Below are 13,333 nucleotides of genomic sequence, written 5' to 3'. Positions count from 1 at the left end.
TACAAGCTCAACCCGAAGTATGTTGAGGCGGTCAAGTCAGAGTTGGAAAAAATGCAAGAGGCAAGGATCATTGTACCTGTGGAGCACTCTGAGTGGTTATCACCCATGGTGATAGCACCTAAGAAGCAGTCCAACAAAATCCGTGTGTGCGTAGATTACCGTGCTCTGAATAAGGTAACTATCTCAGATGGTTTCCCAACACCTTGCACTGAGCGTGTGCTCGAAGATGTAGCAGGGAATGTATTGTACAGTTTCATGGATGGGTTTAGTGGATACAATCAGTTGGGCATCCGTCCAGGTGATCAGCTGAAAACGGCCTTTGTGAGTCCCTGGGGTATTTTTATCTACACTAGAATGTCTTTTGGGTTGAAAAACGCTCCACCTTCTTTCAATCGAGCGGTGTATCTCATCTTTTGTCCTCTCCTTATGGATCATCTTCACATCTTCATGGACGATTTTTCAACCTTCTCAAGTGCTCAATGTTCAATCCCAGTGGAAAATTTAGAGGAACACCTCGCTCAGCTCTCTGCTGTCTTCCTCAGGTGCAGAGCGGCACGGCTAAAACTCAATCCTAACAAATGTCATTTTTTGGTCACCGAAGGCACACTTCTAGGCCATGTGGTGTCTGTCAAAGGTTTAGCACCAGACCCAGAGAAGATCGTGGCAATCTTGAAGTTACGACCTCCTATCAATCAGTAAGGTGTTCAGAGCTTTGTAGGCCACACAGGATATCATCATAGGTTCATACGGATGTATGCACAGGTGGCTCAACCATTGACCCGACTGACTAGTGCTACAGTACCCTTTAAATGGTCAAAACCTGAGGCTGGAGCATTTGAATACCTCAAAAAGCGTCTCACTGAAGCACCTATTTTAGTGGCTCCAGATTGGTCTCTTCTTTTTCATGTGCATACGGATGCCAGCCAGCTGGCTGTGGGGGCTGTGTTAACTCAACCTAGTAAAGAGTACAACCTGGATCGCCCTGTTCACTATGCAAGTCGCTTGCTCACCAAAGCAGAGCGCAACTACAGCACCACAAAAAGGGAAGGGTTGGCTATGGTGTATTCTTTACAAAAGTTTCGTCATTACTTGTTAGGGGTTCATTTCACTATCATCATAGATCATCATGCGCTACGCTATCTTCTAAATAAACCCCAAGTTGCAGGAAGAGTGTGGAGATGGCTACTCATATTCGAGGAGTTCGACTTCCAAGTAGTTCTTAGTCCAGGCAAGCGGCACGTCATGGCCGACCATCTCTCTCGCATACACACAGGTGAGCCCAATACTGGGGTTGATGATGATTTTCCTGACAGTCATCTTTTTAAGGTGGACACAACCCCAGAATGGTATGAAGATGTGTTACATCTGCTCTCTACTGGCCTATATCCTGAGAATGCTTCTCCCTTGCAAAAAAGAAGACTCTTGCTCAAGTCTAGACCGTTCTCTTTGATTGGTGGATAGCTCTACAAATCTGGGCCAGATGGTGTGCTGCACAGGTGCGTCTCCCCTCATGGAGTAGACCACATTCTGGAGGATGCACACAGTGGTCCTATAGGTGGACTCTTGGGCTCAGGCTATACTCGGCACAGTTTGGGCTTAAAGGCAATTGCACCATATGAGTTCAACTCAGGTTCAGCAAGAGTGGGAAGCGTTCGTGTCACAGCTGGGAGTGCTTCAGCAAACCTCTCGCGACTCTCAATGTTAGAAGAAAGCAGGAGATTAGCTTCACATGCTCTCCAAGCCGAGCAGATTCGTCGCAAAGCGCGGCATGATCGCCATCTCCGAAGGCCGAAAATAATGCAGAGCTCGCTGGTGCTACTCTATCAAGCTAAGTATCTGAAGAAAGCTAAGAAGTTGATCCCAGCCTGGCAAGGGCCCTTCAGAGTACAGGAGATTTTGCCACAGGGGGCTGTCCAGTTAGTCACTTTGGAAGGCGTTCCCTTGCCACTGGTAAATGGATCAAGAATAAAGTGCTATCACTCACTTGCCTGACTCTAAAGAATCTGGTTGTGTTATAACTCCCACATACAACTGTATGACTGTCCCGTCTCAATTTTCGGCTCTCTCCATCGATCCATTAACCCTCTTCTCAGATTTATCTCATCTCAAGTTCTCATCTCAGTTGTAATTTGTGTTATCATAAAAATTCTCTTGTTTTATGCATGCATCAAACTCCTTCTCACCTCACATTGACATAATTCGAATTGGATTCCAGCTACTCTCGAATTTTTTCTTTTTAATTATTGGAATTCACAAATTGATTAGATAATCAGCTTCCTGTTTCTCTCTCTCTCCGTGTCTATCTGTATCCTGGGTATCTCTATCGCTGGTCCTTACACTTACAGCTCTCTCTCTACTGACCCCTCTCCCTCTCCTTGTGGATTTCTTCAAATTGGCGAGTACAACTCTAATCAGATAGAATATGGATTTTCCCGATATTCTGGCGCATCTCTCTCACACTGCTCACAAACACTATATCAGGTGGAAGTCCTGATAGGCCATTGGCTATTAATTCTGTAGCATCTACACTCTATATCCCTCTCCCTCTCTATGTCTCTCTCTCTCTCTCTCTCTCTCTCTCTACCTTGGACTCCAAGTCGCTGCTGCAACTAGTTGCTCCTTACTATATTGCTTTGTGCTTTCGTTTACTGCTTCCTGCTTGCTTACTGCTAGCTTTGCTTTTTCACTCACCCCCACCCAATATTGCTTTTTACCCTGGGTTCCCTGTATGTGGTGCTTTCTTGACAGAAAGACTTTTAACTGACGCCCCTACCCTCCCCATACTCACCTCGTCCCTAACCACCCTCTCCCCTACACAATTTTCCCTCACCCCTACTTACCCTATCCCAACCCCCTCGCCCCTACCCTATCCCAACCCCCTCGCCCCTACCTACCCTCCCCTTATTGCTCGCCCCTACCTACCCTCTCACACCCCCTCTCCCCTACCCTCCCTTCCTCCCCCTCGCCCCTACCCTACCCAACCCTCGCCCCTACCTACCCTCACCCTACCCCTCGCCCCTACCCTCTCCACACCCCTCGCCCCTACCCTATCCCAACCCCCTCGCCCCTACCTACCCTCCCCTTACTGCTCGCCCCTACCTACCCTCTCACACCCTCTCACCCCTACCCTCCCCTACTCCCCCTCGCCCCTACCCTCTCCACACCCCCTCGTACCTACCCTCTCACACCCCCTCGCCCCTACCCTCCCTTACTCCCCCTCGCCTCTACCCTAACCCAACCACTCGACCTACCCTCCTCTTACTCCCCTCGCCCTCGCCCACCCTACTCTTCCTGCATCCATCCGCCTGCTCATCGCAAAAAAAGTGCCGCCTACTAGAGTATTGCAAAATCATCGCTTTTTTAAAAGTGCAGCCTCCTGTGTAATTAAGATTTCCGAAGTATAGCTTTTCCAATCTTTTCTGGGAAATTGTTTATTCCAAGTACAACGCTACATCTTGAATCTGGGAGTTCCAGAGTTCACCCTGCACACTGCCAAGCCAGCTAGCTAGCTTTACGATGGCTGGTACAAGCAAACAAGTTAGGAAGAGGAAAGCTCTCTCTCCAGAGAGGCCAACTGAGACATCCCAAAGTTCGGCAGAGGAAGAGGATGTGGATACCTCCAGCCATGGCCTCACCGATGTGTCCTCCACTAATTACAGTGATGAAAATTACAAGGCGTCGGACTCAGGCTCTACTTCCGACTCAGAGTCTTCTAGCAAAGAGGAAGAGGAAGAGGAAGAGGATGAAGAAGAAGAAGCTGTAAAAAACCAAAAGAAGAGGAAAGCCAGCATGCAAGTACTGAGTCATCAAATTCCTCGGCCTCCTTCTTCCAAGACCCAAACCAAGTTCACTTTGAACTTCCATCTGCAGCAGCCTCATCTGTCTCTTCGAGAAGTCTTATCAAAAGACCAGCTACATACACTAGGTCTGTCAGCATTAGCAGACACGGATCTGCCTTCTGATATTCCCATGGATATGGTGCATGCAGTTCTCAAGTTTTTTCCCAAAGTCAGAGGACACCCACTGACTGCTACACGCATTGGTAACGCTTTGGGGATGACAACCTTTCCGGCAGTCAAACCAGCTACGAGAACCTATTCACAACTTTCGAAAGATGCAACAATCGAGGCATGCAAAGAGCTACTTAGTACGAGTCATGCTAATTATGCAAGGAATAAAAAGCTTTGGGCCATTTTCAAATATTACTTTTTGGTCAGAGATCCTAAAGTCAGCAAGGGCAAGGACAGATGTGACGTGCCTACTATATTCTCGCACTGCGAAGGCCTATACTGCCTCATCCACATCATCCCGTGTGGCTTTCATCAAATTTTATTTACCTCTTTACAGTCGCGGGCAAAAAGATTCAGAGCTCAGGTGCAATCTGTGCAATCTAGCTTTCAATGCTTCGCAGCTCCGATGTTGGCCTGGGTCATTAATATACCTATTAGTCCTATGGATGTGGAAGGGAAAGATATTGAACAGACAATGGATCTATCTGAAAAGCCAAAGAAAAAGAGAGCAAAGGTAGTGAAGGACACAGTAGAATCTTTAGTATCCCTGCCAGTTTCGGAAAGCAACCAGCTTCGAGTGAAGCAACCTGTTCGACGTTCCTCGCATACGGTCGCTACTGATTGCATGGTAAGTTCAGGTGGTGCAGATCACACTATGCATGTCACAGCTGTGGCTTCTACAGTGTGTGTTCCTCTCTCTACTGCTGCTATTTTTACCCCTACCAAAGTGACTAGCTCCCACGTCCCAGTGGCAGTTGCTTCTTCTTCTATGCCTAGTCCTGCTGCAACCACTCCCACCATCTCTACTTCGACAGAGAGGCATGCGCCCAGTCCACCACGAGCAGTGCCACTTGTCACACCAGTCCCACCAGCTGTACCACTTGCCAGCTCTCTTCACCCTGACAGTGTTACAGGACCTTCCACAGGGTCGGACTCTACATCATTTTTTTGGCTATCTGAGGATATATTGCAGGAGTCTAGGCAAGGCATTGCCACCATTGAGCTTGGAGCAGAGCGTTTAGCAGCCACACACCAGCGTCACCCAGCTACTTACGCAGCTATGGAGGGAGCTCTGAAGGTTGCTGAGAGCGCGATCGCCGATAGGGATGCCACTATTTTCGCACTCCAACAGGCCCTGAAGTTAAAGTCTCAAGTGATTAGTGACCTTTAGAATCAAGTACAAGGATTTAGAGAATTGTTGTTACATGAAAATAGGGCAACACAGCCTACGATGATGGGTATGGGATATGGGTGGACTGGAGCAGGTACACCAGTGCAGCATGCAGCAACGGGTCCTTCTCAGTAGTTTATGGGACTTTACTCCAGTTCCCGTTCAATACTACAATCAACAACAACAGTATCCTCCTCCTCAGGGGTTTCAGTCTTCACCATTGCCTCAGATGCAAAATATGACTTGTTGTGATGGAGTTGCTAGAGCACATCCCCATGGCTGTGTTACTCGACGTCCTCAGTACACTACAGGACAAGTGCTACCATCTGCCCAGTAGAGCACGTGGCTGGTCATTTCCCACGAAGCACACTTACTGACAGGAGAGCTCATATACAGCAGGGCCCCACAATCGATTTGATGGCTCCACCTCCAGAGGCTGATACTTCGGATGCAGCAGTGGCCACCACTCTATCTCTTGGATGACAGATTCAGGAGCTCACCATTGTACATACTAGTAGTTTACTTTCATAGTTTCAGTCTTCCTCTCACCGAGACGGTGAGCGGTCTTGTGGCGGGCAACCTGTGGTGGCAGGGCTACAGTGTCACTTCACAGGACAGACAGACAATTGGACAGTTAGTCACAGTTGGTCTGGTTCACACTGGACGGACCCTCTAGGCTAGGGGTGACACGTGGCAGGGTACCGACGGTGACATCGTGGCCAGGTCACCACCACCACTCAGTTTGGAGATAGACTAAGCTGAGTGGACATTTCTAAGCCGTTGGTGGCTCTTTATGGTTGTACATATAAGTAGTCGTTTGAGCCAGTGCCATTATCTTGTACGTAGTCGTCTAGAGTGAGTCTATGCACAGAGCACTGCTTCACCATCCCTGCACATCTGAGCCTCGACACCCCATTGTACCTGTGAGTCCTGGGCTGGAGCTGAGTGTGCTGCCACGCCAGAGTCTGTATCAGTCTTTGAGGTAGTCGAGTCATATGTTCTGGTCTGCTTTTGTGTCTTTGCGAGCTCTGTTGACGTCTATTGTTTCCTTTCTATTCAGTTTGTTTGAGGGAGATTCCGTCTGTTTGAGTGAGATTGTCACGCACAGTGCACTGAGGGCTACCCACTGTAGCGAGCACGACACATTATCCGTGCTACAAGAGTATCAAAGAGCCATAACTTTCTCCTAGGTTCCTGGAACTGAACCTGCGAACACATCCTCTCCATTCCTCCCAGAGCCGCACCAGCTCTAGTTAGTCTAGTCTCTGTTGCTCTTCTCAAGGAAAATCTCGGCCCAGTAAAGACTACCCCCAGGTAAGTGTATGCATCTGTATACTCCAGAATCTCCTGACCATATTTGAAAGTGGCTACTGATCTCCTGACCCATTGCGGTGTGGTGTTAAACACCATAACCTTGGTTTTACCTAGGTTTACACATAATCCACTATCCTCTGCAAAATTGCGTAGTGCATCCAACTGTCGTTGCATACCTTCTGGTGAGTCAGATATCAGCACAATATCATCAGCATATAGCAACGATGGGATCCACGTCCCTGCCAGCTGTGCACCTCTGTCACCCTCTCTATCGATGTAATCAGACACCTCATCAACATACATACCAAATAGAGAAGAAGACAATGGGCAGCCCTGTTTCACTCCAATGGTAGAGTGAACTAAATCAGATACCCCTTCCAGAGTGCGTACCCGTCCCATCACTGATCTGTACAAAGCCATAATCCCCCAAATCACCTCTATGGGCACCCCCATCTCCTGTAGTCTGCGCAACAATCGAGGTCTTGGTACCATGTCAAATGCTTTATGAAAGTCCACAAAGCTACAATATATCCGTCTCCCATGTGCTCTGCCCTCCTCAATGATGGCCCTTAGTGTCAGAATATGATCCAGAGTGGAGAAACCCCTCCTGAAGCCGGCTTGACCCTTTGCTCGTACCCCCTCGCCGTCTGCCCAATTACTCAAGTGTTGCTCCAAGATAGATGCATACAACCGTGCCAATGTGTGTCCAACCATGATAGTGCGGTAGTTCCTAGGCTCTGTAGGGTCACCAGCCTTGAAGATGGGCACAATATTAGACAATCTCCAAGTCTTAGGTAATCCCTCACACATGGCACGATTGAACAACACTGCAAGAACCTCCATCAGCATATCCCTGGCATGTATAAAGTGCTCCAATACTAGACCGTCAGAGAGAGAGAGAGAGAGAGAGAGAGAGAGAGAGAGAGAGAGAGAGAGAGAGAGAGAGAGAGAGAGAGAGAGAGAGAGAGAGAGAGAGAGAGAGAGAGAGAGAGAGAGAGAAAGAAAGAAAGAAAGAAAGATTTTTAACGTCTATGTCAGGCCGAAATCGGCCTATGAGACAAATCAAATGTACATGGTGTGTATGTCATCCATCAATCGGAAAGACAAATGAAACAAAACTGATACAAAACTGAACTGAATGTAGGTAGTGGAGTATCTGAGGAGGGATGGAGTTCTATCTCTAGGGGTGTATGCATGTCTATATGCTCAAGGTAGTACAATCATGAGAGTGCATCAAGCTATCTAGCTCCACCCTGTACTAATGGGGGGATGTAAGATGTGGTACATGGGTGGGTCTGGTGCCAAGGCTACCCGGATGAAGGCTGTCGGGTCGGCCCTCATCTGAGCCACTCGCTCCTCAGTGGCACGACGCTCCCGGGCTCGAATCTCCTCGATCTGTCGGTGGTGGGAGCTCGCGCCCCTGTAGCCTGTGACTCGTGGTCGTCGTCTAGCTCGGTTCACCTCCGCCTGTGGGAGTGTCACTCCCCTCTGAGTGTCTGGTGAGGGAGGGGCGGAAATCCTCTGAAAGAAGTCTATGAGCTGCGACTGTCTCCCCTCTGTCTGTGTAGCTGTGTGTGGCTGTAGTAGTGTGTCCCGATGGCTCTGTATCTCTAGTAAGAAACGTCCGAGGTGTCTCTGATCTCAAGATTCCATGATCTCTCGGAGAGTGGGCTGTCCTCTGAATAAGGCCTCATACCTGCCTCTGATCTCAGTGTATGCTCTGCATCTACATACAAAGTGCTCCTCACTCTCCACCTCCTCTGTGCAGGCTCTGCAGATTCGCTCCTCCCTGGGAACACCAGTATGTCTCCCGATCTCAATCTCTAACCTGTGTGAAGCCACTCTCAGCTGACCAATCGCCACCCGTGAGCTATGTGGCATATATGTGTCCATGTAGCGTGGTCTCTGTATGAACCCCCCAGACAATATGGTGAGAAACTGGTCTCTGTAATCTGACATCCTCGTCCCCAAGCTAGGTGCCTCCCAGACTCTCCTAGTGTATAGCTGCCACAGATCCTGTCTCAATACCAAGTTCCTCTCACTGCGAGAGAGGTGAACATATGGTGAATGGGGGTCGTACTGGAATGGTGGTAGGCTCTCCATGTCAAGACCGTGTCCCTCAAACCATGCTCTGACCTGTGAGTACCATGCTCTCTCATGCCCATTCTCTGATAGCTGTATAGCTGCCTCAAATGCTCTACGGGTAAGTCTGTCAGGAGGTAGCTCTCTCATCCTCTGGATGAAGCAAACTGTCTGGAATAGTGCCTCTACAACCATAGGTGGTGTGGCAAGCTCGGCTCTAATAATGTCATGTGGCACTGTCTTCTTACTGCGGAGCAAGCGTGAGATCATACATACCTGTGGTCTCTCAAGCTGTGTCCACTGGTCAGCTGTCAATCCTGGTGCCCATACCGCCGCCGAGTACATCAAGGCCGGGGTGACTAAGGTGTCGAAAAGCCACCCCTTCGTGCGGGGCTCCTGAAAGTGTGCCTGGTGGCATCTCCGCTCTAGCATGGCCAGAGCTGCATATCCTCGGGTGAGCCTGTCAACAGCAGCCTGCCTCATAGTGAAGGGTCCTGGTAGGCTGGTGAATGTGATGCCAAGGTAGACATAGGAGGTGACTACATCAACCTGTCCTCCTGCTGCTGTGAAGAGAGAGATCACTGGCTGGTTTTTGGTGCTTTATTTTCCAGGTGGCTACCCACTTATTAAGTGGGCGGCCAACGTATTTAAAAAATGGTCTGAATCTGCCCAAAAACTCAATAAAACCTTTTAAGTTAAAAACAATGCTTACAGAACACTTCCCAGGCGTCCCTGGATGCAATCACATGCACAGTTGGAATGCAGACATAGACTTCCTCACAGGAAAGCATCTACTTTCCCAAAAAGCAATCCCGCTTTCTTAGAAAGCTTCTGTTTTTCCTCAAAGTTTCCTCTTAACCAATCTTCATTCAAGTGCTTGCTTTTCCTTGTGCACAATTCTAACACAGTTCGGAATTTCCTCCTGACTATGGATATTCCCTTTCCGATGCACATGTCACCCACATTGTGACACATCAGGACTACCCATCACCTAGTCCTTTCCTACCGAACTTACGGTACAATCTCCTTCATGATGCTCTATGTCACCCCATCCTATGACGCATCAGAGATGTTCGTTCCCGGATGGTCGGATACTTCTTCTCGATGCTCCCTGTCACCCATCCGATGTGACGCATCAGAAGTACCCATTCCTGGTGGCCTTACAGATATTCCCTTTCACAGTGCTCCCGTCATTACTCTGAATGATGCACTAGGAATACTTTGTACTCGGATGTCTCCAGTGAGAAAAACCCTCTCACTTAAAATTCCAATAATTCATTTAGAATTATTTTTCCCGGTGTTCCAAGCGAGAAACCCCTCTCACTTATAAATCCAATAATTCATTCAGAATTATTTTTCTATCAGATAAAGCCAATTTAGCAACAAGCCATCTGTGTGTCTCGCCATGTCCACAAAAAATTCATGATCAGCCTCTCCATCTGCCAAATGCAAGAGCTAGAGAAAATCCAGCAAGACGTGATACACCACATAGTAGCCAACAATACCTGATTGACCACCACAACCTTGCCAGCAAGAGAAAGCCCTGTTGAGCTCCAATGGAGCAATTTGGAAAGGAGGAGAGGAGCAATTTGAGTTAAGCCGAGAGCTATCTCCCTCAGAGAGCACGCAGGTCTGGGACATGTTAATAGGGGTGTAGCAAAAGAGTACCATATGCTAGGATCTGAAGCAGAGTAGGGAAACAAAAAAATCTTCATAAAGCCAGCTTCATCAACTTGCAAGGGCCCTTGTATCAAAACAAATACCTACCTTCTTGTGACATGTTAAAACCATCCTCACTTTTACGTTCTAGATGGAAATAAACCTACCAGCCTGCCCACAGGTTTCAAACAACTAAATTGGGTATAAAAGAGAATTCATACAACTGAAACAAGAGCATCTTCTAACTAAATGCTTTACAGACACGTAAATTGTAGATTTTATTCATGTAATATAGTACACTGACTAATCATTTACTCAAGCCACTGTTTCAACATTGTTGACCAGTACAGGCAGCTCAACGACGGACTCTTACCTTCTTAAATTGTTGCTCCCAGTAGCGGTTACAGTATGAAGTTCGTTCTATTCTGCTCAGCATTGTCAAGGCTGTTGGCATGGAATCAAAGCCTGGTAACCCTACCTTCACACACACCATTATTCAAGTTTATTAAATAGAACTTATGGAGCATTGGGAGTTTTGGTAGGAAGTATTCCAGAGTATGCTAACCAAAGAAAACAGATAAGACATCCCGTGTGACGAACTAGTATACCTTTTCTGCAAGGACACGCAAGGCAACCTCTGTTGATTCTCCAATTTTTTCATAGATTCCTTTGTCCGAGTTGTAATGGACAGCAGATTCATTGCAAAGAGCAGAACACATTGCAATGTGCAACAAGCATGGTAAATGTGCAGGATGTTCAACCTGCAGCACAAAACCAACAAGCAAAGAATTAGTTCAACATAGAGTCTTGTAGCAAAGCTGCCAAAAGCAAGGTTTGTGAGAACTTCCTGCAAAATGCACAATAGCATCCACCTGAATGCCAACAGAGTTCAGAATAAGCCCTTCGGGTGCATAGGTAGTCCCAGTCACCTCATATTGGATGGAAAGGGCACCCTTATGTACAGACGGGATAACACATATCTGGAAGCATTTGCAATGACACTTGTTAAAGTCCCATGCAGGAGACCGGTGTTTCAAGAGTGAGACAGGCAAAGAAATTACCACTTCAAAAGAACAAAGATAAGCCATACCTTGGATACAGACATCATGTTTGTGGTCAATGTGCCAGTTTTGTCGCTACAAATAACTGTGGTGCATCCTAAAGTCTCAACCGACGGTAGTGACCGAACAATTGCATTGAGCTTCGCCATTTTTTTTGTGCCCAGTGCTAAACATCTACCTCACAAAACAAGCGAAAAAAACCCGTTAAACTAGCACATTATACATAAATGGTAACAGATTGTCATATTACAATCAATTGGTCTTGCGTGTCTTGCAGACAACTGTGTGACTATACACCCATGACTAGATCAATTTGTACAAAATCTTTCTCTTGGCAACTTTTGCTTGACTCAGTTCTTAGAGAATGGATCTAATTCATCCTATAACTGCTGAAATTCTAATTAATTATCAAGTAATAAATCTTGTATTGCATCATACGTTGTTACAACAGCAGGAAGGCCTTCAGGAATTGCAGCCACTGCCAAGGCTACTGCAATCTGCAGTCACCAGATGCTTTTTGTGAGATCAACTCTTTGAAATATCATAGAACGTAGATCAAAGCAGAACTTTTCCAGCTTAACAAAAATACTAATTCACCTTGAAGTAATATATGGCACCACCTATAACTCCTCCATGAGCCGCATCACGAAAATGACCAATGTTGACTATCCATACCAATATGCAAATTACTGCAATGACCTGATAGCAACTCTCAGTTCTGTGTGAGAGGGATGTTTGCAACTATCAATTAACAAATCAAAAATAGAAAACACCTAAGACAAAATTCCCAGCAACAATGTCCAGGAATGCATCAATTTCAAACCCACCAGCAACAGTATCAAGAACAAACACCTTCACAGTTAGTATTGCAGGCCTCTTACAGGCACAGTTCACTGTGAAATGGTTCCCTCCATAATAACAAAGAAACTCTCAAATGATCTGTATATCAGACATGTAGACCCAAAGCACCTCACAATCTTTAGTGGGAAAACCCCCCACTCTATGATACGTCTGGTGCCTCCCAGCCAGGACATCCTTGCCTTCACCAAATAAAATTAGTGCCTCGGGTTCACATAATGATCACAATTTGCTTACAATGACAAACTTGCAATGCTAAAGAGGCTCCCGTGTAGAACAACACTCACGTCACTTTAGGGACGGTCCCAAGGCTGGGGTAAAACAGAAGCTGTATTTGAAAGCATCTTCAATAAACCTTGAGAGTACCCATGGAAGCAAGCATGCCAGCTGGGTCCTTAGCCTTTCCAGATGGGTCATTGACCGTCCCTACAAGACCCATTTCCAAACAAAATAGCCAAAGTTCAAAAGTCAACTCCAAAGCCACATCCTTAACAGCCAAGCAAATTCTGCTGATGCCAGCAATTGTGTGCGCGTGCGCGCACCACTGCTCTGTGGAGACGCCCCGACGCGCTCAGCTTTGTCGTGTGTGCTACCTGCCTTCGCTCAGTTGTGAGAGCCCTCTGCACCTGCGCTTTCTTCTGTTCGTGCTGCTGATTTTTCAGTGGTTGCTAGCAGTGCTGCGCTTGCAAGGGGGGGGTGGGGGGGGTGTGAGAAATGAAATATTATATTAACGTGTGTGTGTGTGTGTGTGTGTGTGTGTGTGTGTGTGTGTGTGTGAGAGAGAGAGAGAGAGAGAAATGAAATGTTATATTAACGTCTTCAAAAGGCCACAATGACCTATGAGACCCGAAAGTTACGAAGTGGTGGATCTGATAAAGTCAGAGTAACAAAATAACCTAAACTAACAACAGTACAAAACAAAGATATATACTATGGGGTCCTAAGTTGGTCGATGTGAGCCAAGCAAAAACTAAGCTGAATAATTGGCGGCATGTTGGGATAGCTGAACCACAAGAGATCTAGCATCGGTCGTTGGCGAATCTCATCAATTTCCTCCATGGTTAGTAGTCTGACCGGGCGTCGTGTATGCCTGGCCAGCGTGCTCCGAATTTTCTGTCGTAGCCTTCGTTGATGCTGTGTAGTTCTTCGCAGTCGCGGGCACCTCGATTTCCCCAGTT

General features: G+C 47.1%; 1 protein-coding gene across 5 annotated transcripts in view; it reads right to left on the bottom strand.

Moving 5' to 3' along the window:
- ECA3 (endoplasmic reticulum-type calcium-transporting ATPase 3) overlaps positions 1 to 13,333 on the bottom strand; it is a 215,251-nt gene that overhangs the window by 42,769 nt on the left and 159,149 nt on the right. For all 5 annotated transcript variants that reach the window (XM_086497970.1, XM_086497971.1, XM_086497972.1 and 2 more), the window contains 6 exons: positions 11,895 to 11,996; positions 11,736 to 11,794; positions 11,327 to 11,471; positions 11,109 to 11,216; positions 10,845 to 10,997; positions 10,610 to 10,714 (listed from right to left, as the gene is read on the bottom strand). In XM_086497970.1, coding sequence (XP_086354096.1) covers positions 10,610 to 10,714; positions 10,845 to 10,997; positions 11,109 to 11,216; positions 11,327 to 11,471; positions 11,736 to 11,794; positions 11,895 to 11,996 — 672 coding nt within the window. The remainder of the gene's footprint in view (positions 1 to 10,609; positions 10,715 to 10,844; positions 10,998 to 11,108; positions 11,217 to 11,326; positions 11,472 to 11,735; positions 11,795 to 11,894; positions 11,997 to 13,333) is intronic.

This window comes from Adiantum capillus-veneris, chromosome 24 (assembly GCF_014529385.1).
Source record: "Adiantum capillus-veneris isolate H3 chromosome 24, ASM1452938v2, whole genome shotgun sequence".
Classification (NCBI taxonomy): Eukaryota; Viridiplantae; Streptophyta; class Polypodiopsida; order Polypodiales; family Pteridaceae; genus Adiantum; species Adiantum capillus-veneris.
Note: the sequence above shows the minus strand (reverse complement) of the source record. Positions and strands in the feature narration are given on the sequence as shown.